This window comes from Rhinolophus hipposideros, assembly GCF_964194185.1.
Source record: "Rhinolophus hipposideros genome assembly, chromosome: 3".
Taxonomy (NCBI): domain Eukaryota; kingdom Metazoa; phylum Chordata; class Mammalia; order Chiroptera; family Rhinolophidae; genus Rhinolophus; species Rhinolophus hipposideros.
The window spans coordinates 85,802,333-85,829,209 of NC_138049.1; the positions used below are offsets into that span (position 1 = coordinate 85,802,333).

At 32.5% G+C, this 26,877-nt stretch overlaps 1 protein-coding gene across 1 annotated transcript in view; it reads left to right on the forward strand.

Annotated features, from left to right (window-relative positions):
- Window positions 1-272: 272 nt before the first annotated feature.
- Window positions 273-26,877, forward strand: part of BMP5 (bone morphogenetic protein 5) — a 114,628-nt gene continuing 88,023 nt past the window's right edge. The window contains exon 1 of the mRNA XM_081033287.1: window positions 273-1,493. Within this exon, the coding sequence (XP_080889413.1) occupies window positions 1,004-1,493 (490 nt within the window). The 5' untranslated portion in view covers window positions 273-1,003. The remainder of the gene's footprint in view (window positions 1,494-26,877) is intronic.

Below are 26,877 nucleotides of genomic sequence, written 5' to 3' on the forward strand. Positions count from 1 at the left end.
TAATATAGAAGTGTATTAAATATGTGTTATTAAAAGAAAGATCTAAAAGAGACTATATAAAATTGATGGCAAATTTTTCAATCTGCTTGAAAACTAGCTTTCTGCCCCCCCTAGAATTTATATGCCCCATTCATCACTGTGGTATGTGAGATGCATGACTGTAAAATTGCGAAAATGGAGGCTTTTCTGGTAGCAAAAGGGTTAAGTTCTTTTTGCTTTACCAGTTTCAAATTACAATGAGAAGCCTCTTCTTTCCCAGCAGGGTTGTGCTTACATTACTCTTTAGATCTCCCTTGAAGAGGGCTGGTATATTTGTGCCTGCTGGAGGTGGAATTAACAGTAAGAAGGAGAAAGGGATTGAATGGACTTACAGGAAGGTTTTCAAGTAAATACAGGGAAACACATTTACTTGAATAGTACAACCTTGAGTCTTATTTTACACTAAGACGACACAAAAGATGTTAAAGTTATCACCAAGCTGCCGGACAAATATATATTCCAACACCAAGGTGCAGATCAGCATAGATCTGTGATTCAGAAATCAGGATTTGTCTTGGAAAGAGCTCAAGGGTTGAGAAGAACTCAAGAGCAAATGAAGATAACTTTGGGACTTACAGTTTATCAGAAGATCAACTTTCGTTAATTCAAATACCAAAGGCCTGATTGTCATAAATTCATATAGGAATGCCTAAGTCATCTGATCAAATTATATTAGCCGTCTTCTGCTACATCAATGCAGCAAAAACTCTTGACAACTGTGGATAATTGGAAATCTGAGTTTCAGCTTTCTTAGAAATAACTACTCTTGACATATTCCAAATATTTAAAATAGGGCAGGAAAATCAGTGAGGATGTTGTGTTCAGAAATGTCACTGTCATGAAGAATAGGTAAATTTGTTTTTTTCCGCTACTGGGAAATTGTACCTCCTAGAAACTTTTTTTTTTTTTTTTTTTTTAAGAGGACAAGAAGGACTAAAAATACCAACTTTGCTTTTGGACAAAAATGCATCTGACTGTATTTTTACTTAGGGGTATTGTGGGTTTCCTCTGGAGCTGCTTGGTTCTACTGGGTTATGCAAAAGGAGGTTTGGGAGACAATCATGTTCACTCCAGTTTTATTTATAGAAGACTACGGAACCATGAAAGACGGGAAATACAGAGGGAAATTCTCTCTATCTTGGGTTTGCCTCACAGACCCAGACCCTTTTCACCTGGAAAGCAAGCTTCCTCTGCACCTCTCTTTATGCTGGACCTGTACAATGCTATGGCCAATGAAGAAAACCCTGAAGAGTCTGAGTACTCAGTGAGGGCATCCCTGGCAGGAGAGACCAGAGGAGCAAGAAAGGGATACCCAGCCTCTCCCAATGGGTATCCTCGTCGCATACAGTTATCTCGAACGACTCCCCTGACCACCCAGAGTCCTCCTCTAGCCAGCCTACATGATACCAACTTTCTGAATGATGCTGATATGGTCATGAGCTTTGTCAATTTAGGTATGTTGTTTGTTTATTTGTTAATCTATGTTATTTCAAAGTGGAAGTTTTCCTAATGGTAAAGTAGCTGCCTGGTAGGTGGTCATGTTTATATATAGTCATTTTCTATGACTCTCCTCTCCAGCTTCTGTTTCCTTTCTTTCTTTGAGGCAATATAAGATTTTGCTTTAGGCAACAATGAGTGTATATATATATATATATATATATATATATATATATATATATATATATATATACACACACACACATATATTTCTTTAGTTTTAATATACAAAGCTAAAATTAAACGTTTAGAGTTAGGGTAGATTTGGGACTTTTCAAATCTTTTTAAAGTTTCAAACTTGCTTAATATATAAATGTGTGAATAAACAGGCAATAATCTAAAAAAAAGGAGACTTTCTGAAGATAGCTATGCTCTGGGCAAAATAATACTAATACTAATAAAAAGCATTTACAGACGGAAAAGTAAAAGTGACATTCTGAACTATTTTTGGATTAGTAATTTAGAAAACATGTAAGTATATATTTATATGCTACTTAAAAGCTCTCATTCAGGGGAGGTAACTACTGTGAAAATATTGATGTGAAATTAACTAAGATCAAATAGTAGTGTAAAAGATCATTATCAAATAGCTTCAGGGAGAGATTCTGAAATTCTCTGAAAAATATTTTAGAAAAGAGGTTTCAGTCTAACATTTTTTAACTCTAATGATAAAATATATTTATTAGATTTTTTTCAGAAGCAAGAGAAATGTAAATCATGCCACGGTGGCCTTTACCTATACACAACTTTCCTTTTTATTTAAGATTAAAAATTAATTGAAATTCTTGCATTAGAAACAGTATTAAAGAATATTTTTAAAAAATTTTGTTTTAGTTAGTGCTTATACTTTCATGGTAGTTTTCAAATATTGAAAATATCAAATGGTATGTTAAGGCCTTATACTCGCATTTCATCTTGCAGTAATCTTAAAGAGTTTACCAATTTAAAAGTTATTCTAAACAAGTGCTGTAATTTTCTTTAAATGTTTTAATGGAGACCAAAGGTGAAAATTTACTCTCTTCAGACATTCAAAATAATAAAATAAAATATATGTTATTTAAAGACTATAAATGGTATCAACAAATTTAATCAACTTTAAAGAATTGAGAGCTTTTTAATGTAAGAACTTTTAAAACTTTGTCTTATACATGTAATCTGCTTTGACTTAAAATTGACATATTTGATTATACACTTGATTAAAAACTTCCTCATATAATATTTCAAAAATATTCTTTGAGAAGTCAGATAGCAGCAAATCCTAATAACACATGATGCTTGTATGATATATGTTGCTTTAATGTGCTCTGCTCACTTGCTCGCAGCAGTCATAGCATGAAGGATAAGGTGCTTAATAAATCATATGTTTCATGTTACTAGAGACAAAGCTCTCATTATTAAGTTTTAGTAAGTCATCAAGTGTTGCCTTAATCAGGTGTTGTGGATAATTTTTCTTCCACTGATAATTAACAGATTTCATTTGGAACCTTCAAGCCATTAAAATATAGCTTAATTGTAAATTAGTTTGATTGCTTATTTTTATTTTGTAGTTATTTCTAAAGCGTTATTCAATAATTTAAATTAATTTCAATGTTTTAATAGAAAGTTTCAATCTAGTATGACTTGCATATTCACAAAATAAATCACTGAAAAAAATCAGTTCAGGTCACCTCAAATCTGACACAGAAGAATGTGTTATATTAAGTACTTTAAAACACAATAGATCAGTTATGAACCTGTCCTAATAATAAATTTTACTATATCGGAATATTGTGATTATTCACAAGTGTATTTGCTTTTTCAGAAAGGAATTAAGTATGATTTTGAACCATTTGAATGTATACCATTACATTTTATCAATCTACATAGAATAACAAAACCAAAACCAATAATAAACAGTTTTATTCAGTGACTTGTACCACCATTTTTATCATTTAAAAATGCTTGTATTTTTAAATCAATGAAATTTTGGTTATATTGTTTGGATTATAATAATAAACTAGTTTATTAACTATACCATAAAATGCAATTATTCATTTTAATCCAGAGAAACAATATTGGATTTAAACTTCAGAAAATTTTTATTTATTTATTTTTATCATGCTTGAACCGCTGAGCAGTGATTTATCTTCAATAATAAGCCATATATATATATATATATTTTTAATTTAATAATTCCAAGCTAATGTCTCACATGAAATTACTGATAAACTGGTTCAGATACTAAGTGAATTTCTCCTAGTAGTCTCTGTGGAAAACTGAACCACAATTTTATTTTATTATCCTTAGCCCATGCCTTCTAATATATCCCAAACTTGCAACCTGTCATTACTTAGTAAAAAGGTTTAAGTTTGTATTTCTTCTATAATGAAATAGGTCACAGCATACTTAGAAAAGGTAATAGTATAATACCATTATTAGCTACACTAAGAATATCAGAGTGTCTTGATGTATCATTTATTAACAAATATTATTTGGAACTTGTTTCATGGTCTTAGACTCAATAATTTTATTTTATTTTTTAGTATTGTATATACATATATATACATATGTATATATAGTGGAAACTAAGGGCAAATGATCAAATTAGAAATAGGTAATGGATTTGTGTTGAGGAAGTCACCTGGATATTTAAATATGTTGAAAGAATCAGTTGACATTTCCCATAATTAGATGAATTATATAAAAAGGACCTCGTAGCATCCTTTTTATTAATGCTTGTATATGTCATTTTCAAATCAAATAATGAATTTTCTACAATTATCTTGTCATTCAGAAAGATGTTTTTTTCAACATAAGTTTTGCTCATCGAGAACAATTAAACTTAAATCAAACTCTGAATCATATTTAACAAAGTATCTATTTTGAAAATTCAGATGAGATTAATTTTATGTTCATAAATGAGAAATAGATTAGAATTTACTAAAAAAATAAAATAAAATGTAAATCAATTTTGTTAAGGTCAATATAATCAACTGACTATTATTTGACCTTAATTTATTTTAGTGATTTTGTTCACTTTAAAGAAACAAATATCAATTATTAATTGTGTGAAGAGAAACTTTCCACTCCACTGTATTTATTATTCTTAGGCCAACTTTTGTCAGTCTCATAGTATTTCGCTTTTACAGGTTGACTTCTCTGTTTTGTCTCAAAAACTTGAATATCAGTGGAATTTTTCTTAGTCAATACCACATTATTTTGTTAGTAACAAAAGTGTCTTTCTGGTAAATTTTTTCTTTTTTATCATCTCTTCTTTAAAAACGGTGTTAGTTTTTATATCAAATAAGTATGCAAATGAAAGGACTGGGCAATTTACTTGCAATATTTAAGTATATCGCCTATTTACATAATAATAAACATGTACATTTCTAAGATCTTTTAGTTAAAAACCAATATTGGATTACTTAGTGATAGGCTAATTAAAATGACACACATTGTAGATATTTTAGAGGAACTTGCAAAAATAACAGTAAACAGGAAATTTAGTTTTATATTATTCTTAGTATACATATATTTCTCTGTTAAAGGCAAACTTTGGGTTTATTAATGGATTTTGATTCACCTGTTAATTGGCTTGGATTAAATATTTCTTAGATAGATTTCAAGAAGATATAGTAATTCTCAAGCATAAAAGTATATAAATGTAATGTTTAATTTTTTTCATTTTGTAACAACATTTAGCATGTTAAGATATGAAACAGAAAAACATGCTTTCAAAACTTTAAATTAAACCCTTCTCCTTTTACTTCCTCAAATCATTAAACTCTCTTGGAACTGAAAGAATAAAAATGATTATATATTCAGTTGAAAGATTTGAAAGACATCATTGATATTTATTGTTGTTTTTGGCTGACTCAAGTGCCCAATGGAGAAGAATTTATATACAGATCTACCTAAAGATGCCTATCTATGTAGTCTCTCTAACAGGGTTATTAACACTTGTGTAACATAAACACACCCGTAAACACATGCAAGATTTTTTTTTTTTGACAAATGAGGAATGGGATGAGAGGAAAGATGCTCTAAAGCCATTATAGTACATATTCATAGATTATGTCTGAAATCACAAACACTAAAATGAATTTTTAAAAAATTCTCCAAAACTCTTAACTTTTGAAGAGAAAATAAGTTTCTGTGGGTAGAGAACTGTTTCTCTTTTCTACAACCCTTTGCATTCATAAATGTGACCACAAGGATTCTTATTTTCCTTTAAAGCTATTTTATTGTCCAATAATAGGCATGGCTGCAGAGACAGTTATCATCATAGTCTAATTAAAAGATTTTTGCATTTTTCAATGGTCACTCACAAATAACCAGTTTTAAAAGTTCAATAAGAAGTAACAGTTGGAAATAAGAAGGTAGGATAACATTCTCTAGAAAGGCCTGGGACTGTCTCACAGACCACCTCCTGTTCCTTGCCTTTCATTCTTTCATTTTTTAAAAAATATCACCTCTCTCTCTCTTCCCCCTCCTTTCTCTTCCCCTCCGTCTTCTCCGCCCCCCCCCCTTTTTTTTTTTTTTCTTTTCTTTTCTTTTTTTTTGCCTTTCCTCTTTAGTTCTGTAGTCTCTCTAGCCCCAGGCTTTCTTGGCACCCTTCTTCTTACTGCCCCCACCCTTCCTGGGGTCTGCCTTTGGTCCTAGTTTCTTCATAGCTGGAGGCTTAGATTAGCTGAAAATCAATTAGTTACAGCTTGATCATTTAGGTACAGTCTCCTGTTTTCTCTTTAGCTGAGAAGGAAAAGGTTATGATGTGCCAATTACAGCCTCAGCCCATCAGGAGAAAAGCTCCCCAGGGCATCAGAACTGCTCTGGCTGTTGCCAACCCCTGTAATTGTTACTCCACTATCCCATTCTTCTTTGCCTCCTCACCTCTCCCTTAGGATCACACTGACAGAATTTAATTGTCTTTGCCTTTAGTATTTTATGACATAATTAAAATTTAAAAGGGGGAAATTTAAGGGAAAGTAAAAAAACAAAAAAGGAAAAAAAATGCAACATAAACAAAAATAACGCTCATCAAAAATGGAATTCTCTTTTACTTTATAAAACACTTTTGCTTAGGTTATTTTTATTTAATACTCATGTCACATCTGTGAAGAAATTTCCTTTTTTAAGTTGAGAAAACATGATGAGAGAGCATAAAGAGATCAACAGCAACAACTGGAGGCATGGAACAATGAGGACGAGACAGAGAAAGTAATAAAATCTTTTTTAAAAACCCCTTGAAAGGAAGAAAATGAACAAGATGAGTCATAAGAGGCTAGTGTTTGGGTGTGCAGGTGGACGATGTGTTGGGAAATCCTCAGTCTACCTCATACTGACACAGCAGCTAATTCAACATCCCCAACCACATCAGCTCCAGGGGAAAACCCTTTCATCCTTCCACACTAAAATACCAAAGTGGGGAAAAGGGAGGGGGGGCCCTCAGTGTGTGTGTGTGTGTACAAGGAACGTACAGATGGGCTCCTTACATTTACAGTCATAAATAATGTAGTAGCTCAGCTTGAAAAAAACCACAGGTTAAAGGAAGAGGCTTCCCTGACGCACAGACAGGGGCTGAGATCAGAGAAGCCACTGGAAGGGTTGGCTTGAAACAATGAATCCCTTGTTCTAAGTAATGTTTATGAGAGCTTCTTTGCACCTTAAGTTCATTTTTTATTGGCTAGGTTGTGGGGTTTCCCCATTTGCTCATCTCTTAAAATAATACCCTTGGCTGAGATGTCCTTTAAAACATACCAGTCAGTCTTGACAACAGGCTTATTTATTTTTGGGGGAAAGGGGATCTGTTGTGATTTTGATGTCAGATTGGAATGCTTAAGATTCCGTTATGGATCTTAATGTTATGACCGTAAGATAAAAATAATAGTGGGAGTATTCACCTGCCCTTTTTGGAGATGTTTACATGAATCCACATAACCAAGTAGTAACCCCTGATTTGTATGTCTTGTCTAAACGGTTGTGGTAAATCATAATCTAAAAAGGTAGAAACATAATCTACTGAAGTGTAGCATATTTAAAATGAGGGAAAAATCATTTGTAGATTACTAGGAAAGATCTTCAGTGATTTGGAGAGAAAAAACAACCAATGTTAATAACCAAAGAAAGTGCATATCCTCTACTTGGAAGGCAGTGAAATAAATAAATATTACATAAAATTTAGAAAGCAAGACTTTTGTCTGATGTTGAATACTTTGGTATAGAAATTAAATTAGGGTAGTTGCTATTTTATAATTTCTAATACGATGAAGATCCCTGTCTTTATAAGATCCTTGTCTTATAAAGATCCCTGTTTTTATAATGTGTATCCTTTCATTTTTCTTTTCATAAACAGTGGAGTATTAATAATGCTTGCAATAGAAGAAACAGCTGTGTAGTTTAAAACCGAATGAATCTCATTAGATTATCTCTTAGGTATTGTTTATTTACCTTCTTTCTGGAAGTAAATAACAACTTTTTTTCTTCTTGCTGTTTAACAGCTTTATTGGAGTTGTTAGGAATAAAGAAAATAGTTTTATAATGTCAGGGTTAACAAGTATAAATCTCATTTAGATTTTATTCAAGACCATGAGACATGTCAAATTGAAAAGATTTATTAACATGTACAAACCCCTTCAGCTATTCTTATGTTATCAGGATATGAGGAATTCAATATTTGTTGTGCACAGATTTTCTGTCCCTATTGTATCGGTGATTTGCATTCCTATGTAGGAACCAGATTATTTTCAGAATCTTAAGTTAATGTCATAATACTGTTCCAATGGCTCTAAGTTTAATTGTAAATCAAACCTAATTGCTTTCTTTTCTGTGCTTCCAGCTCAGAAACAGAGTAGTGTAGAAGAAGCGAGAATGCCTGAATCGGAATCCCATATTCTATACTTTCTAGCAGTGTGAACTCTGGCAAGTTATTTAACATTCTTTCTGTGACTCTGGTTCCTTATCTAAAAAGTGCCGATGATGATAGTAACACCTTTCTCATCACAAGGATTAAATAAGTTAATATGCATACAATTTTAAGAACAATACTGGCACAGAGTGAGACCTCAGTAAATGGCTGTGATTGTTATTAGAGTTGCATTTGTGTCCAACATCTGTACCATATTTGCAGGAGTGGCTAAATAATTTTTGAAGCACCATATGAAACGAAAGTGTGGGGCCCCTGTTCAGAACTTATCAAGAATTCTAAGATGATGGCCGCAGAGTATTAGACCAAGTATGGGGCCGTTCTGAATGCACAGGTCACAGGCCAGTGAAGCCAGCTCTGTAGAGTTGATTATGTGTTGTGATGGCAGGAACCATACCCTATTCATCCATTTTTATCCCCAGTGGTGTATTAGGGTCCCAGGAGGAAAGATAGCATGTGTACAATGAATCATTTGAAGAGGGTTTAACTAATGTCATGTGTAAAAGGTTGTGGGCAGGGCTTTTGGGCAAAATTGGATAATGCCACGCCTGGAACAGTAGGAGGAGCCCTCCCTAACTGCTCCTGGCAAAGGAGCAGACAAAGTTACCATAAAAGTCAGGGGACAGCTTTATGACAAAGGTACCCTGACGGAAACTGTGGCCTTTCTAAGATGCCATGCAGCCAACCCCTAGATACTCAACAGGGAGGCAGACTGAGGAATAAACACCTAGACCATATTTTTTCTGCCATATTTCCCATTGGCTGATCGTCACTGAAAGAGAAGTGAATGTTGGGTGTTTAGTCAACAAGAGTGCTAGAATCACTTCAATATCAGTACAAGTTACTCATGTATATCTTAACCTTTGTTCTATTTAATTTAGAAAATTTAAGAGCTAATCATAGGTTAGTGTGAGAGTTAATTACTTCACAAGTAGGGGAAATAAAGTGGGAAAAACAGGCATGCCATGCTGAAAAAATTCTTAAATTGTACGTTGACCAGTAATTTCATGGGCTATATTAAAATTATTTTAGAACACACTGAACTTTAAAAACAAAACAAAACAAAAAAACCCCAAAACAACAGGGGACCTTTAAAAAACATAAAACAAAAAATATCCCAGGGAGAAGTAGCACTCTCAGGTTATAATACAAACAATAGAGGGCAATTGCTGATCCAAAAACTCAGTATAGAAAGCACGAGAATATATGCAAATACATAGAAGAAATATGAAAAGCAATATATATAGTATAAATATATATATCCTATATATATTTATTTATATCATATACATGAATATATGTGTATATATATAAAGATTATATATATTTTTTAATCTTTAGGTCTGTTTAGTCTCAATCCTTGTCATTCCTCCTGAAATGAACCAAGACTATGTGTTAAAGCTCTTGGAACTCTGAGTGGAATCATATGATATTCTCCACAGTTAAAGTTGCAGGCAGAAATAATGTTAGGATGAGGTAAATTAAGATTATTATCTTTGTTCTTGCTACCTTTCCTGTCCTCTGGCAGAGTTCCTGTGACTCACAGAGGCAGAATTTAGTGGACAGGCAGGTATGTGTGCTATTTAGTTCTCATAAATAACCAAACACTAAGCCTTGAGGCCAGAGCCATACCTCTGCCCTTTAATCACAGAAAAGCTTTGAATAGAACAGCTCCTTTCCAGGATAGTCTATGTTCCCTTTCAAAGCCACTAAGGATGGTAGTTTTAACCTGATTTTACTTCTATAATTATCAAAAGCATAGGAAGAGAGAGTTCAGCTTGGAAATTGTATAGACTTTTCTACAAATAACCTTGATGCAAGCAATGAAGATTTGTTTAGTGGGGAAGTGAAGATCATCAATTAAATAAGCTTTATGTTTTCTTTGCTCAGAGTGAGGAGGAATTTTTTTTTTATTATACTTGACATACAACACTATCTTAATTTTAGGTATACAACATAGTGATTCAATATTTTTATACATTTCAAAGTAATCACCACAATATGCCTAGTTACCATTTGTCACTAAACAAAGTTATTACAATATTGTTGACTATATTCCCTATTCTGTACATTATATCCCTGTAACTTATTTATTTTATAAACGGAAGTTTGTACCTCTTAATCCTCTTTGTCTATCTCGCCCGTCTCCCACTCCCCTTCCTTCTGGCAACCGTAAGTTTGTTCTTTGTATCTATGAGTCTGTTTTTGTATTGTATGTTTGTTTTGTGTTTTAGACTCCACACAAAAGTGGAGTCTTCACTTTAGACTTATAAGTGAAATCACACTGTATTTATCTTTCTCTGTCTGAGTTATTTTACTTATTTCACTTAGCATAATACCCTCTAGGTTCTTCCATGTTGTTGTAAATGGCAAGATTTCATTCTTTTTTATGGCTGAATAATATTTCATTACATACATATATACATACATATACATATATATATATATATACACACATATACATCAAAACACTACAAAATGATATCTGCACCATTATATTCATTGCAGAATTATTTACAATGGCCAGATATGGAAGTGACCTAAGTGTCCATCAATGGATAACCATATTTTCTTTATCTATTCATTTATCGATGGACACTTAAGTTGCTTGCATATCATGGCCATTGTAAATAATGCAGCAATGAACATAGTGGTGTAGATATCATTTTGAATTAGATTTTTTTATTTTTTATTTCTGATAAATACCCAGAAGTGCAATTTTTGTTTTTAATTTTTTGAGGGATTTTTATACTGTTTCCTATACCATGTTTCCCCAAAAATAAGACCTAGCTGGACCATCAGCTCTAATGCATCTTCTGGAACAAAAATTAATGTAAGCCCCAGTCTTATTTTAATATAATGTAAGACTGGTTCTTTAATATAATATAATGTAATGTAATGTAATGTGCAATGTAATGTAATATAATATAATACTGGGTCTTATATTAATTTTTCCTCCAAAAGATGCACTAGAGCTGATGGTCTGGCCAGGTCTTATTTTTGGGGAAATATGGTAGTGACTGCACTAACTTACACTTCAACCAACAGTGCAGTTGGGTTTTCTTTCTCCACATTCTTACCAGCACTTGCTATTTGTTGTCTTTTTGATAGTAGCCATTCTGACAGGTGTGAGGTGGTATCTCCTTGAGATTTTGATTTGCGTTTTTCTTGATGATTACTGATTTAGAGCGTCTTTTCCTGTGCCTATTGATCTGATCAGCTGTGACTTTTTTAAAAAACAAATATCTATTCAGGTCTACTCCCCATTTTTCAATCAGATTTTTTTTTTTGATATTGAGTTATTTGAGTTCTTTATATATTTTGGATATCTACTCGTTATCGGATATATCATTTGCAGATATCTTCTCCCATTTACTAGGTTGCCTTTTAATTTTGTTGATGATTTCTTGCACTGTGCAAAAGCTTTTTAATTTGATGTAGTCTCATTTGTTTATTTTTGTTTTTGTTGCCCTTTCCTTGGGAGCTATATCAAAAAAAAAAAAAAAATCTTTGCTGGGACTGATGACCAGGAGTTTACTGCAAATGATTTTTTTCTAGGAAATTTATGGTTTTGGGTCTTGTATTTAAGTCTTTGATCCATTAAGAGTTCATTTTTATATATTGTATAGGAAAGTTCTTCAGTTTTATTCTTTTGCATGTAGCTGTCCAGTCTTCCCAGCACCATTTAATGAAGAGACTATCTTTTCCTCATTGTATAATTTTGCTTCCTGTGTCATAGATTGATTGACCATATAAGTACGGGTTTATTTCCGGTCTTTTTATCCTGTTCATTGATCTATGTGTTTTGTGCCAGTACCATACTGTTTGGATTACTAGGACTTTGTAGTATATTTTGAAATCAGGTAATATGATACCTTGAGCTTTGTTCTTCTTTATCAAAATTGCTTTGGCTATAAATGGTCTTTTGGATTCTGTACATATTTTAGGATTATTTGTTCTAGTTCTGTGAAAAATACCATTGGAAATTTGATAGGGATTGCGTTGAATTTATAGATTGCTTTGAGTATGGACAGGCTACCATCAACAGTGAAAAGCTGAAAGCTTTTTCTTTAAGATCAGGAATATGATAAGGATTCACACTCTTACCACTTTATTCAACATAGCATTGGAAGGCCTAGCCAGAGCAATTATGCAACAAAACAAATTGACTAGACATAAGTAAAACTGTCACTATTTTCGGATGACATGACATTGTATATAGAAAACCCTAAAGACTTGACCAAAAAAACTATTAGAACTAATAAAGGAATTCAGTAAAGTTGCAGGATACATACAATGAATATACAGAAATCTGTTGCTTAATGTATACTATTAATGAACCATCAGAAAGAGAAATTAAGAAAACAATTCCATTTATGATTGTATCAACAATAAAAACAATAAAATAAAACAACAATAAAAACAATAAAATATTTAGGAACAAATTTAACCAAGAAGGTAAAAGATCTGTACACTGAAAACTAGAAGAGGAGGAATTATTGGTTCTTTAACACCTCAGTAAAGTTTAAGTGTAAGGGCTTTGATGTCATACTGGTTTTGAATACCAGCTTTGAATTAATAGCTGTATATTCTCCAGCAAATTATTTCACTTCTTTCACACTATTTCCTTATCTGTAGTGGAGATCATAATACAGGTTGTAGTTAGGACTTAATAAGGTAAGGTTATAAGCCTTTGAGTCTACAGGAGAAACATACTCACTTACTGTATTCCTGTGCCTCTATAACTACTTCTACCAGAATAGAATCTATGGAGTTTTAATTTTAGAGGAGATCTACACTCAGTCCACTGGACTTTATCAAATAAATGCCTTGCTGAGATTGTGTGACATTACACATATGACTTTTTCTTTATTCAAAAGAAATGAACCCTTGAATTTCATTGACTCTGTCTTCCAGTTGGATTGTTGATGGACTATATTTCCTCCTTAGGGTGTCCTGGAATAGGTCATTCTATAACAGAACTTTCAGGCAACTGTGGGACTTCCCTTTGAGCACCCAAAGGCAACATTTTCTGTGATGTGCTGTTGAAAGGTGCTTTTCATATTACCTTTGGTCAGATTCCTAGAACTAACCCATGGTTTTACTTTAGTTCCAGATATTACCAATTTCATTTCCTTGCTTGTTATGGAGAAGGGAAACTGATTGCTGGCCAAAGTAATAATATACAATTAGAAAATATTTGGTCATGAAGACGTGGGCACTCTCTAAAAGATCCTTTGAATGAAGGGGAAAAACGTTGAAGAGTTTTCATGCTTATTTTCATAAGGCAACTTGTTTTTTTAGTTTTAATTTTTTTAAAAAGTTGATTCATGATGAAAATCTTGGTGGAAAAAAACTCCTGAACTCTAAATAGGAAAGCCACTTTGCTCAAATAATCATTCAATTGGGGAGATTTTTGTATTGTACATAATTCAAATAATGTTTAAATTTATGATTTTCTAAATTGTTGCTATTCTCATTACTATCTGTATTATCATAATTTTGTTTTTATTTAATAACATTCAACCTAAAGTATTTTGACTTTCCTGGACTATTTGCTTGAGTTAGGAATTTTTTTATTTTTTGGATGACAGATCTTTTAGTTAATTTACTTGAATTGCTTTCTCTTGTAATATTATGAATCAGGATGAGAATTACAGGTTTGATCCTGTAAGTCACACAAAAGGCTATACATGCATTGTGGATATCTTCTGTTTACAGTATCAATATTGTAAGGTAATTACATTGACTTTTGATATTTTATAATATATTGAGTAGGAAAATATGGACTTAGTTGTATTTAAAAATTTTATAACATGCTTAAAGATAAGTCATTAAGATGTTCTTTGCTAAATTTTAATTGTGGTAAAGTACTTAAAATATGGATTCTAACTACCTATATTGATAGATTCAAATCAGGATCTAAGATTTTTCTCTTTCATACTGCCATGTCAAAACAGTTATTTTTCTACAGTTACTTGCTTAGAGGGAGATTTGTCAGAATTAAGTAGAACAGCTATTTTTGTGTATGTGATACATTTAAAGTATATGACATTTTAGTATATATAATATACTAAATATTATATATAATTTTAAATTATAGTGTAACTGTAGCTGTAGTAATCAAAGTAGCAATAAACCTACAAATATAATTCCTGTGCCAGGCACTGGACTAAATGATTTGAATGCGTTATTTCAGTTAATTTGCATTTCAGTTGTATTTTCCGATTCCCATTTTATTGATGTAAAGATTGAGGCTTATCAGACACTAAGTAACTTACCAAAGTCACCCAACTGGTAAATGGCAAAATCAGTGCTGAAAACATGATCTCTCTGGCTATAGATTTTTGGTTTTTTTTGGTTCTCTGCCACTACTTTTTAGCTTGGTAACCCACTTTTGAAAAATATAAAGTGCAACTTTTAAAAACTTTAATAATATTAATTAATTCTATTTGAGAGTGTCTTTATGTACGTTATGTGTTTTCATTTACATTACTGCAGTGGATAGCATTCAAGGAAGTAGTTATAATTCCACAATATACATCTGTGGAAACTGGAAGTCTGAAAGGTTATTCATTCAATCACTTGACAAAATTAAGCTGATTACCTACTATTGGGTCAAGCACTGTGAGAAAGACTGTGTCTATTTTACTGCCAACATTACAGGGCAAGAGGAGCCAGCTCTAGGCCCAGAATCCCTGATTCTTATGCCAGGGTTTTTGTGTCCAATATCACATACTTTACAGAAATCACACAAAAATTCCAGTACTAAGTAAAATTAAAAGTACTAACAAACATTATATAAAAGAATTTGTTCTTTTGTTGTTTACATAACCAAGAAGAATTAACTTCCTGTGTATAGAGAAAATATTGTTCAAACTCAATTCCTTAAAAAAAAAAAAAAAAGCCCGTACCAGTAAACAGAATCTAAGGAAGCCTTTTAGTCCAAAAGACATAGAGCCAAACTAGTACCAAGCTTCAGCAAAGCTTAGGGGCTCTGTCAGAAACCTGCTTGAGTACCTGTAGGACCTTACTAATAGGGAGGCTCCAGTGGTTTTTAAAGGAAATATCTTAAAAAGTTTACATTGTACACTGGATGCTTGCTGCACATTCCAGAACATAAGTGTGGCTGAAACACTCATTATTTATTTGTATTGTACTCAGGAAATAAGGGTAGAAGTTCATACAATTTTTCAAAATGAAGTTGTTTGATCTGTCTAAATCTTGACCCCTGACCCTATCTTACTTCTTCAATTGTGTGCTAACAAGGTTGTGTTCAGTATTTACTTTGTTACTGTACACTCTGAACGTGATGTGGATCCAAGTTGTAATAAGAGTCAGTGGAGACACATTTTATAACGTGGAAAATAACAGAGAATTCCAAGACTTTGTATAAAGACCTCTTTGATACATTGCTTTGCATCTACTCAGGATATTAGGTATTAGGCAATTATTACTTCAAGTAGATTTTTGAGAAAAATTGACCAGTATTTTACAACTGCTTTACTTTTTACCAATAACCTGCTGTGATTGTGAAATGAATATTGCAGCAAAATGTGGACCTAACTCTCCTGGTCCACCATCACAGTTATTGGTGTTAACCTATCAATTCATAGAGGCAAAACACCAGATCACCAAAGTAAAATAATCAAAGTAGAAGAATTTAAGACTTGTAAAGGTTTCTGCACCGGAAATTCACTATCTTCCATAGCTAGTATGTATTCAGTGTTCATGAAAGGCAAAAGAGTGTACTAATAGCATTTCAAGCCCTAACGTATTTAATTCTCACAAAGTGACCCTACTTTGCAGGTGAGGAAAGTGAGACCCAGAGATGTTAGGTCATTTGTTCCAAGTCCTACATTTTGTAAGAGGAGGAACTGGATTCAGAGTCCAGGCTATTTACTGCTGTGCTGCGGTGTCTTTGTAAATGCTGTTGTTGGGATATTCATTGTTTGGACTCTTTATAAAATTCTGTATATTCTTCTAACATTTCATGTATTGGATTTAGAATAGTTTCACTTCTTTAGCGATGCTTTATAGTTTAGGGGAAAATCTCTACTAATCAGTTGACAAAGGGTTTTATCGCTGGAATTAGGCTTTACAGGCTTTCTTCTGAACTGGGATGCTGTGGCTTTTTAAATAAGAAAAATACAATACTCACAAGGGAAAGAAGCACTTTGCAGACACCACAGTTCCAGACCTTGTGCCATGCAACCTGACTGGTCAGTAATGAGGAATGGGATGGTGATCGGTGTTGATTCTGCCTTAAAAGAGTTGGCATGAACAGGAGTCACATTTGGCAAAATAGAAAAGAGGCAGAATATCAAAGATGCAAACAGTAAAAGGCATCAAAAACAGTGGCTGGAGATTGGAACAAACTAATAGTGATTTTGTTTGGATACGGGAAAACTACCAGCTTGCTGGCCATTACAGAAAACCACACAAGCAGGGCTGCCCTGCAGTTAAATATGAGTGCCTTGCCCCAGCTTTTCTAACCCAGGTCTGGATTCCTCAGGAAATCTCCTGAGAAACCTACTAAAGTGGAAGTTGGGCTACAGGACCATCTACAACCTACAAGTATGGAAATTCCTGCTGCTGCACATAGAGATTCTGGCAGATAGCCTCTGCTTCATCCTGCTAGTGATGGTTGAAATCTCCTCTGTGTCCTATATAACATTGAACACTCCACGTTTAATACACATCTCTTGATTTGTAGCAGCTACGGCCCTAATCTCTTGCATGTGTAAAGTGAGTTCCTTCCACATAGCTCACTCATTACCTCTATACCACACAAAAACTAAACATATTATTTCTGCTCCTCAGGTATCTTATAAATTAAAGGCTAAGGCCTTGGGATAATTACTTTTGTTTTTCCCGAAAAGAAAATATTTCTGAGACTACAACATTTCTCAAAGCAAAATGCTAAAGTACATGAGGACAATTCAGTCTCAACTCCCCTCTGCTATCTAAACCAAGCAAGGGGAATCAAAGAGGTGTTGTAAAATTAGGTATTGTTGTTGACATATTAACGTTTATCAAACCGCCTGAGGACTAATTTCTGCTTTGCAAAGCAAGCCAAGATGTAGCTACAGAGTAAAGATGAGCACTTAGGACGTCACCTGCTGCTTTTAAAAAATTCTATTTTCTTTCTCTCTCCTCTTCCCTTTACATAACCACTCCTACACCGTCTACCTAAAGGTCAAGTATAAAGTAAAGAGAAATATAAGCAATCTCCATATCTGATTCCTAATTATTTAGATGGAAATGTATTTAGGAAGTCAGATGATAAAATTATTGTTTATGGGTAGGTCAAAAATCATATTTAATTTTAATTCAACTAACTTCATTGACCTATACTAACTAAAGCACATGGTAAATCATAATTATTTAAATCTCTCAGGCACATTCAATCATTTACTCTTTTTAATAATAATTCTTTGTCAGTGTTTCCCTAAGTGTGTAATTGAAAGCATTTCTACGTCATTTTAAGAGGTGTTATCTGAAATTTTGTAGTCAAATAAATTTGAACTCTGCAGAGGAAAATAATTAAATAGGTTTCAGTATTTCCAAGACAAGACTTCTCAATGTCTTTATTATGCAGATGGGCATTGTGAATCTCTGCAAGGAGGAATGGGTTACCCAGTTTCACATGAGCATTGGTCTCTGGAACTCTCCTAACAGAGCACCACGGGTGCCTAGTGTTACAGGGAACTCACTCTGAGAATCACTCTTCCATGGGGACATACTGTTCTGTAAAAGCCATTTCAGAAATATGGTAAGCAGAGCATAATCTAATAAGCAGAACGTGATCTAATTTGTTGACATCGTGGTCATTTTATATCCAAATTTAAAAAGACTCAGGAAAAAAAGTTTTAATTCCATTTTCTAGAACCAACCATTGTTGATATTCATATATATCACATATTTATATATATGATATATGTATTACATATGTATGTCCTTCCATACTTTTTAAATGTATCTTTTTCATAGAGTTTAGCAATGTTTATGCAATGTTATACGCTCCGATTATTCTTGAATTTTTAGTACATTATTTTTCTCATTTGTTCATTTGCTCATGAGAACTTTTTTTTTTGAATTTAGAATACACTTTTTTATTATTAACTTTATTGGGGTGACTTTGGTTAGTAAAATTATATAGGTTTCAAGTGTACAATTCAATAATGCATCATTTATAAATTATATTGTGTATTTACCTCTCAGAATCAGTTCTCCTCCAATCATCATATATTTGATCCTGTTTCCCTCTTCTTCCCCCATCCCCCACTTACCCTCTGGTAACCAGCACATTTTTAATGAAAATAATATCTCAGCCATATAATTCTTTGTTTACATAAACATTCTTTTAATGTTAGACGTGCAGTTTTTCCAGTTTTTACTATCATATACTCTGTTGCAATGGATATCTTCATACATAAGTGTTTGTAAACATTTCTGACAATTTCTGTAATTTCCTTAGAATCTGTTCTTAGAAAAAGAATTATTACAACAAAAGTTATGATTGTTTTACAAACCTCCTGAAAAATATTGCTAAATTGTTTTTCAGTAAATTTGTTTTAATTTCTACTTGCACCAACAGTAAATGCTAGTGCTATTTTATCAAAATAAAATATAAATTAAATATGAATATTTACATTTTTTGCAAATCTAAAATGTATCTATTTTAACATTTGTTTTTCTTCTGAGATTGACATGTTATACATGTACTGGCCACTTATATTATGCTCTTTGAGAAGTTCTATGTTGATATTTTTGTTCATTTTTGTATTTGCTTATAAATTCCTCCTTGACTACATATTTAATAATTACTCGCTTTTATCTTTTTCCATTTTGATTCTTAGATTTCTTATTTTTTTAACAGTCATGAGAAAACACTTCCAGATATTTAAGAGTTTGGAAAACATACTACTCACATTCCATTTTAGCAATAAATTCTCAAAGATGTACTATAACTGATTGCTGGGATAGAAATTAAGAATGGGTAATTCGTAGTCTTCAAGAGGGCACAGTTTGGGAATAAAACCAGCTGAACAAATGGATTTGGTCTAAATAAACTTATGCCCAGATAATTTTCCGTAATTTGATTATAAAGCATTCATTTACATATAACCTAAGAACAATTGGGATGGCAGAGATGTAAAAGTATCTCAAATACTATACTATAAGGTGGCATTTTGGGATTGGAGGGAGGGAATACTAAGTAAATGCACATATTATTTTTAGTTGACTAGCAATTGCCAACCTTTACCCGTGAATTACATACTTTCTCGCTTAGTGTCATATTTGGTATTTTGAGTCTAAGCCTTTTTTCACAGAATTCCAAGATGTTCTGGAATCACTTTTTGTCATCAGCTGTTACTTAAATGACCATTGTGATGTGGAGTATTAACAACTCACTTTTATCACATTGACCTCTTTATCATCTTCTAGGTTAATAGCTACATCTGAGGTTATAAAAGTGTGCCAAGGTATGACTGTATTTTTGTTTTGGCTAAATCTGGTCTCTAAATCTTGATTTTTCCTTATGTATATGCATCATTGTATCAACCCCTCTTACCTTTGAAATGTTTTCAATCCTACATAACAAGTTTTTGAGTTTCAATACTATGTCACAGGGTAGTTTTATAAAAAGACACTTAAGTAAAAGTTAGAAGTCCATATTTAAATATAATCGTGTGTGCTAACTGCACAATTAGCTCAACTGAAGTAACAATCAAAACATTAGATTAATTCTGAATCAAGACATAAGATATATCAGGACAATACAGACTAGGGTGTAACAGGACAAGCAGAAGAACGCAGGTGTCCGCATTTTATATTAGTAAGTCTTAAGATTCGAAGGAAAATGAATGACATGGAACAGAACAAGTCACAATTATCACGAACTACATAAAACTTGAAAAAGGCCAGCATTGCCAACTCTATATGGAAAGTAATACATCAAAGTTGTAAAACAATAATTGTTACAAATGTAAGTAAAAATTGGTAAAAACAAAATTGTAGTATGAAACCTTACCACTCATTAAAACTGCATAATAGAACACACACAAATGTGAAGTGATGTTCTTGAGTAATACAATTAATACAGTTGAATTAAATGACAGATCTCAAAGATCAACTTTTAAATATATTGACATGTATCAAAATCATGCATAGAATATTCTTTTTCTGAGGTTCCATGAAATGTTTAAATACTAATGAGATGATATATAAATTTTAAAATCTTATAAAAGTTATGCATAGTCAATAACACATAAAACCATGTTCAACATCATCAGTTATTAGGGAAATGCTAATTATAACCACGATAAGATACCACTATACCACATAAAAATGGCTAAAATGGAAAAAGAAAAAAAAAAGCTACAGAAACTAATAATACCATTGCTAGCAAGGATTTGGAACTCTTGTAAATTGCTGATTGGAATGCAAAATGATACAGCCAGTTTGAAAAAATCTTGGTAATTTCTTGTAGTATTACACATACACTTGCCATAGTGACCCAGAAATCTCACTTCTAGGTATTTAGAGAAATGAAATCTTACTTTCACACAAAAACCTGTACATGAATGTTTATCGAAGCTCTACTGATAATTGAACCAAAGTAGAAAGAACTAAATGTCTTTTAGTGGATGAATGGTTAAACAAAGTAGTACATCTATTCAGTGAAATTTCCAATAATAAAAAGGAGAGACCTACTGATACATGCTAAAATGTAGATAAACCTAAAAATACATTTTTCTAAAGAAAATATTAAAATCAAAAGGCTACATATTGTATGATTTCATTTCTATGAATTTCTGTGGAAAGCAAAACTGTAGAGATTGGAACAGGGATTAAAGATAGGAAAGGGACGGATGACAAAGGAGCGGCAGGACAGTGATGGGACTATTCTGTATCTTGACTGAGGAGGTGAACTCTTCATTTGTCAAAAGCCGTGAAACTAATCGCAGGTTTTGTTGGTAAAAGTGTATCAGAAAGAGGCAGACCTTTTATATGCCACATTTGTAATTAAATATTCAGAAAATAGAGAATAACTATCATTTCTCAAATAAACCTCTTGACTTAAGGGAGAAATTAAATGGTTACAAAATAAGATTTAGAAAATACCAGAGATGAAAATTTATCAAAACACAAGAGGGGTTGCCAAAGCAATTTCTATGTGAAATTTAAGAAAAGTGAAATAGCACTTTTCTTAAAAGAAAAAAATGGAAACGAGTGCAGAGTAGTAAAATAGGCATTATATTCATCATGCCCTATTAAATCCTGGAAAGATGACATACAGAAATAAAAACAAAATTTACAGAATTAGAAAACAAACTGTAGAATTAATTCATCTAAGAGCTATTAATTTGGAAGTGAAGTAATCAACAAGCTTCTGGCAAACATTATCAAAATACAAAGAAAATAAATCAATAAAAAGAGAAATGATACATAATTATAAATATAGATTTAATACTTTACAGATTACATAATTATATGCTAATATGTTAAGAATATTATAAATGAGAAACATAAGTAAACAAATGTTAGTTATTAAAAATTTGATCAAAACATTGTTTTAGAGGTTTGGAGATTTGTCATTTTTGGGTAGGAGTGAAAAAAAATTCAAAAATAGAAAAGCAAACGCTATATAAACTGGTCCAGAATGCTAAAAAGTGGTTACATAGTAATTTTTAATAAATTAGCAAACTTGGATAGGAAAATATGAAATAAGGTGAGATCTTTTTTAAGTGGCAGAAATCTTAATTAAAATTACTTTCAAATAAAAATCAAGAATTCTGTGGCAAAATCTTAAACTACTTGCAAATTAGAATTGAGTAATTTCAAATAGTCAGTCATCTTTACCATCAAATTCAAACTAGAAGTAAAAGGATAATTTAGAATCGGGGAATCTATTAATATCAATTAAATAATCTATATATTCTTAATTGATGTCTTACCTAGAATATTAGACACTCAGAGTAGATCACTTTAACACCTCGCTCCTCTGTGGTAAATCGTTTTCAATAATCATGAAATGAATTTAATAAGTCCACAAAGAAACAGAGCAAAAATGTTCTATTGAAATATATGTATATATATGTATGTGTGTATATGGAGCCAAAAATACACAGTTTAAGAAAGGAAAAATGTATTAAAATTGTAATGCTTAATATATACCGATAATAAAAGATGAATACAAGTCACATTTGACTTCTACAATTACAAGAGGTGCTCAGAGTAGTTACCATCAGCATCCAGACTACTGCTTGAGCAACTTTGACCAAAGTGTCTACTTATATACATTTTGTTTGGCACCCCCTGTATATGGCACACACATATATATGTATGTATGTCAATAAAATAAAAACTACAGTATACTAAGAAAGGTACTGGATCAACACTTATAAGTTGCATAATGCAATTTTGAAATAAAGGAAAATAAAACTACTGACCAATATCAGGATATTGTTCAAATATATAAGATATAATATTAGAATTTCTGTTTTCAACACTTCTGCAAATTTGTCAACAATTTTATTACATATTTATGTTCAGCAGCAGTATAGCCATTTTTGTCAATCTGTCTTCACTCCTACTTGATCAAAGACTAATTTTTATAAGATTTAAAATTTTTATAAGTTTATAAGTACATGAAAGAAGTTCCTTTCATGTACAGTGTTAGGTATACAAGTAGTTAAGGAAAGTGTTAAATATAATAATTTTTTTTGAAATTCATAAAAATTTCTTTTCACCATTCCAGAAATTGCAATACTGTCTGCCTATGTTTCTTTGGATTACTTCTAATGGCTTTCAATTGTTTTCATATTTGAAAATTTTCTGCTAAAATATCCTCACCTGAAAATTTATAACAAAATTCTGTTAGATTTAGTAAAAATTTCTGAAGTTCATAGTTGGTTTAGAATTGTTCAAACTTGCCCTAATTGTGTCTTCAAGTCATATGGTACAGTATATTCCTGCATTAAAGTAGATTTGGTATAAATAATGATAGCACAGTGATTGTAAAGAAAAAATACAGTTGTACTTAAAGTTTTTACTCACCCGTGTGCATTGGGATTGACTATGTAACCAGCAGTTGTCTCTATTAACTTCCCTGTAATACAATGTTTAGTAAAAATAAATAATAAAAATGTGCTAATTTGAAGCTTACATACATAATATGAAAATACAACAGTAACAAAAGCAATTTTTTGAGCTTTGATCAACAGAAAACTTTTTCCTGGAAGGAGTACTTTATCACTGACACTGCTCAGAATTGTTGAAGCATGGTGATAATAAAAAGCAGAATGACTTTATAGTTGGTGTTATAATTGTCCTTAATGAATCCCTTTCTTTCCTGGACCTGACGTGAATTGCCCAAACTGCCTGCTCTTGGAACACCAATGATCTTGATAGAAAATTAATGGCATATGGTAAAATTTAGTTCCGGACCCTGTTAGAGAGTGAAGGAGAGGGAGGAGGAAGAGAGAGAGGCGTGGAGAGGCACAATAAAATGTGCAAAGTCACACAATTAATGAGTGAAGACGATGAGATTAGAACTTATTCTATTAACCACCATGCCAAACAGCCTCCAGATATATGTTTAGTAGATGCTTAATAAATATTTGAAGACAGAATTTAAGACAACAAATATATAACTTATATGGCAGTGCTCCTATCACATAAGCATTACTGTGAGTGATTTTATTTGAAAAGAGCATGATCTGATCACTGTGTGTAGAAAAGGGGTGGTGGAAAGCATGTGCACAGGATAAGGCTTACGATGGATAAGATTTACAGTGGATAGAGTTTGGGACCGTGGAGCTCTGTGGGGTAGTATAATGGCTTGAGTAGTGTGGGGATAAAAGGCATGTACGTGTAATAGAGGCCCAGCACACTTGGTTAAGGATTTACAAAGAACAATGAATGTTAAACTTGCATATAAAAACAATACTATATATATATATGTACATATATATGTATATGTATATATGTAAAAATACATATTCATGTCAGGTGAAAATAACTTTTATACACTGCTTTCCATTTACCAGGCACATAGCAATTTATGTCTATTATCTCGTTTAATCCTCAACAACAAAGTTCTTATGTTAATAGTATTATTAATCCCCATTTACAGATAAATAAAGTAAAATATAAAAAAGTTAAGTAATTGGTCAAAGTTGTACAACTAGTAAATGGCAACTGGGATTTGAATTGAGGTCGTCCAAGAAAAAGTGATGTGTTAGAGATAAACTTGAAGTTTTGCTCTAGGTCAGAAACAAGAAGAAAAATACAGCACGGACATGACAGATTTTGACAGTAACCATGTGTGCTGTGAAAGACTCCAAAATGTTGTTTGACCCTAAGTTGAAGAGAAAACAAATTGATAGGCCCACCAATAAACGTAATGCAAATTTGGACTTTATTAATAGAGTAGATCATCAAGAGTAGAGTGAAGATGTCTTATTGTAATGGTTGGTCAGATAAATCTAGGATTGTTTTCATTAATTTCTGGTCCCATGATTTAAAAGACAAGTAGACAAAAATTCAGTAAGTATATGGGAGGTAAATATAGGTTGTGAAGGTGTTCTAAATCATTTAATTAGTTGAGGAGCACTTAAAGGAAATCTAAAAGCTTTCCATCACACAAGGTAAAATCCAAATTCCTTATTCTGTCCTACAAGGCCCTAAGTATCTAGTTTCTGGCTAGCTCTTCTACATTTTTTCTTAACTCTTCCTGCAGCTGACTCTATCTGCTCATCTTCTTGTTGTTAAAACAAGAAGACCAACCACCATCCTGCCTCAGGGCCTTTGCCCCTGCCATCCATATTTCCTAAATGTTCTTCCCAATGTATGTATATGGTTCACTCTCACTTTTTTAAAAATTAAATTTATTGGGGTGATATTGGTTAGTAAAATTGTATAGGTTTCAAGTGTACAATTCTGTAATACATCATCTATATATCACATTGTTATTCACCACCCAGAGTAAGTTCTCCTTCCATCACCATATATTTGACCCTCTTTACCCTCTTCTACCACTCCTCTCACCTTTACTCTCTGATAACAACTAAACTGTTGTCTGTGTCTATGAGTTTTTGTCTTGTTCATTTGTTACTTTCAGTTTTATATCCCACATATGAGTGAAGTCTTATGGTTCTCGATTTTTTCTGATTTATTTCACTTAGTATGATAATCTCAAGATCCATCCATGTTGTCACTTTCTTAGCCCTTCCTCAACTATCTTTTCTAAAATAGCAACCATATTACTCTCTGTCTTTTTAGCCTGATATGAAGGTATAAATACATACATACATACATTTATATGATATGAATGTATGAATACATGAATGTGTGTATGTATGTACGTACATAAGATGCTGCTTATTGCCACCTGGCATTATCTGTTTATCATTTCTTAGTCGTGGTCATTGTAGTTTTCACCAGTAGAATATAAATTCCATGAGTACAGAGACATTGTTAGTTTTGTTCTTTGTTCTACACCCAATCCCCAGAACTGTGTCTGGCACGTAGTTCACTCACAATAAATATTAGGTTGGTGCAAAAGTAATTGCAATTATTTTTAATCTTTTAAACCACAATTATTTTGCACCATACTAATATTTACTGAAGGACTAAAATGACTGACCCTTGAGCCTTAAGAAGGGAAAAACGCAGTGAGGCTAATCATTGTCCTCAAATACTGAATTGCTTTTGCTTAGTGTTTAGATGTAATCTGAAGTAACGCTAAATTATTGGTAATCACCTTTGAGCTCAGGATGAGAAAGGATTTTGTAACAGTCCCAGCTGTCCAAAGATGAAATGCATGGGTACAGGTCGTGTTTATTCCCTGTTATCAAAGATATTCAAGCAGTGTGCACATCATTATTCAGTTAAGATTAGAGGGGATCATGCTCAGACTAGATATACTTTAGAGCTGATTTACCCATGCACTCTTTTATGGCTAAAAAGAAGAGAAAAATGACTTCTGCAGCATGTTTTGTCCCATTTGAAGCCTGGCTCATATTTAGAATCATAACATGAACTGACAGACATTAGAGATTTTACAGAAAATCAGGTTGAAAACTAGGAAATGATGTTTCCCTCCGCTGCAAAGAAGCCATCCATTTACTCTGTAGCCATCCACAGACCACAAAGTAAAGTCCCAGCTCCTCAGTTATCAAAAATATTTATGAAGCTCCAACTATGTACCAGGCACTATTTCCAACCCTGGGGTTACAGCAGAAATTGAGATAAACAAGGACTTTGGTCTCATTGTGATGCTATCCATCATCTGGGAGCTAGACTTTCATATATGTGTAGAGATGTACATAGGTATGGATTGATTTATAAATAGTGTGAATATGTTGAATTATGAGCAGTGAACCAATCAGCTAAGCTTTGTGTGTTATTGCTAAATGACAAAGATAGAG